The following is a 2064-nucleotide window of genomic DNA, read 5'->3' on the forward strand; positions in this document are numbered from 1 at the left end:
GAAGTGCGCAGTGGCAGCTTCTCAATCACATCAACCTTAGCATGGTCGACTTCAATTCCCTTGCTGGACACTCGATGCCCCAACACTATTCCTTCGTGTACCATACAGTGGCATTTTTCCCAATTCAGTACCAGATTTGTCACACATCTTTTGAGCACTCTTCTTAAGTTGTGAAGACAATCTTCAAATGAATCCCCCACCACGGAGAAATCATCTATAAACACCTCCATCATATCCTGCACCATGTCAGTGAAAATGGCTAACATGCACCGCTGGAATGTAGCTGGTGTATTGCAAAGTCCAAAGGGCATTCTCCGAAAGAAAAATATGCCATATGGACAAGTGAAGGATGTTTTCTCTCTGTCTTCCGGGGATATTGAGATCTGGTTATACCCCGAGTATCCATCCAAGAAATAGAAGTGGGACCGCCCATCTAACTTGTCCAACATTTGATCAATGAAAGGCAATGGGAAATGGTCCTTTCGAGTGTATGTGTTCAGTTTCCGATAGTCCATGCAAATCTGCCACCCTGTGACTGTACGAGTCGAGATGAACTCGTTATTCTCATTTTGTACGACCGTCATTCCTCCCTTTTTCGGCACATATTGGAGATGACTGACCCAGTTGATGTCAGAGATGGGGAAGATGATACCTGCATCCAGCCACTTGATCACTTCCGTCTTTACTACCTCCTTCATATTCGGGTTCAGCCATCGTTGATGCTCCTTAGAAGGTTTGTGCCCCTCTTCCAGAAAAGTCTTGTGCATACAAAAGGCTGGGCTGATACCCTTTATGTCTGCCATGGTCCAACTAATGTCAGTCTTACATTCTTGCAATAACTGCAATAGTTGCTCTACCTGCACAGCTAGCAAACCAGATGATATAATAACAGGCAAAGTAGAATTAGGCCCCAAGAAAGCGTACCTGAGGTGGGCTGGAAGCGGTTTCAAGTCCAGCTGTGGTGGCTCCTCTATTGATGGTTTTGCAGGTAGTGTTGCTCTCTCTTCTAAGCGTAGGGGCTCAAACTGAGGTTCCCTTTTCCAGAATCCTTGACCTTTGAGAGCCATGACCCACTCTGCCAACCCTTCACCGTCCGTCACTTCCAAATTCATAAAGCAGGCTTCTAGTGGATCCTTGACATTAAGGGTCTCATCCTCTTCTTGCAGTATCACATCCACGGCCTCCACTAGTGAGCAGTTTGCAAATTCACTGGGTCTCCTCATGGATTGTTGAACGTTGAATATTATTTCTTCATTGTTCAACCTCATTTTTAACTCTCCAGTCTCACAATCAATTAATGCTCTCCCAGTGGCTAAGAATGGCCTTCCCAGAATGATGGGTATCTCTTCATCCACCTAACAGTCAAGAATAACAAAGTCTGCAGGAAATACAAATTTCCCCACTTTCACAAGCACATCATCAAGAATTTCTCTCGATCTTTTGACTGTGCGATCAGCCAGTTGCAGAAACATTGAGGTCGGTCTAGCTCTGCCATTGCCCGGTTTTGTATAGATTACCAAGGGCATCAAGTTTATGCTGGTTCCCAAGTCACACAATGCTTTAGCAAAAGCATAACTCCCAATAGTGCATGGCATAGTGAAGCTACCTGGATTAGACACCTTTTGGGCCATAGGTCTTGTCACTACCGCGCTGCAGGTCTGTGTCAGAGTTACAGTGGACAGGTCTTGGAAGTCAAATTTCCGCGACATCATCATTTTTCCATACCCTGGCATTTCCCTCAAAGCATCCATCAGTGGAATATTCAATTGAATATGTCAAAGCATTTCCATGAATTTCCTCTATTGATCATCTTTCTTTTGTTTTGCCAATCTCTGAGGGAATGGTGCAGGAGTAAACCTCTGTCCACTACTTGATGTCTTTTCTTTGTTGGAAGCTTCTGGAACAAGAGGTGCCACCTATTCTGAGACTTGTTCACCGTCCTTCTCCTTACCCTTGTCAACCTGTGCTTGTTCAATTACAGCCTCGGTGAGCTATGCTGACTCATTTGCCTCTAATGTAACTGGCATAGTTGCCGTAGTCTCTCTCGTAATTCAAGCAACTTCT

General features: G+C 44.8%; 1 protein-coding gene across 1 annotated transcript; it reads right to left on the minus strand.

Annotated features, from left to right (window-relative positions):
- Window positions 1–1355: 1355 nt before the first annotated feature.
- Window positions 1356–1751, minus strand: LOC138898428 (uncharacterized). The gene has a single exon (XM_070184494.1). It carries the CDS (start codon window positions 1749–1751, stop codon window positions 1356–1358), a length of 396 nt encoding a protein of 131 aa, XP_070040595.1.
- Window positions 1752–2064: the final 313 nt, after the last annotated feature.

This window comes from Nicotiana tomentosiformis, chromosome 9 (assembly GCF_000390325.3).
Source record: "Nicotiana tomentosiformis chromosome 9, ASM39032v3, whole genome shotgun sequence".
Classification (NCBI taxonomy): domain Eukaryota; kingdom Viridiplantae; phylum Streptophyta; class Magnoliopsida; order Solanales; family Solanaceae; genus Nicotiana; species Nicotiana tomentosiformis.

Excerpts from the sequence above, each read along its gene's own strand:
- LOC138898428 (XM_070184494.1), bottom strand. The coding sequence starts at position 1,751 with ATGGATGCTTTGAGGGAAATGCCAGGGTATGGAAAAATGATGATGTCG.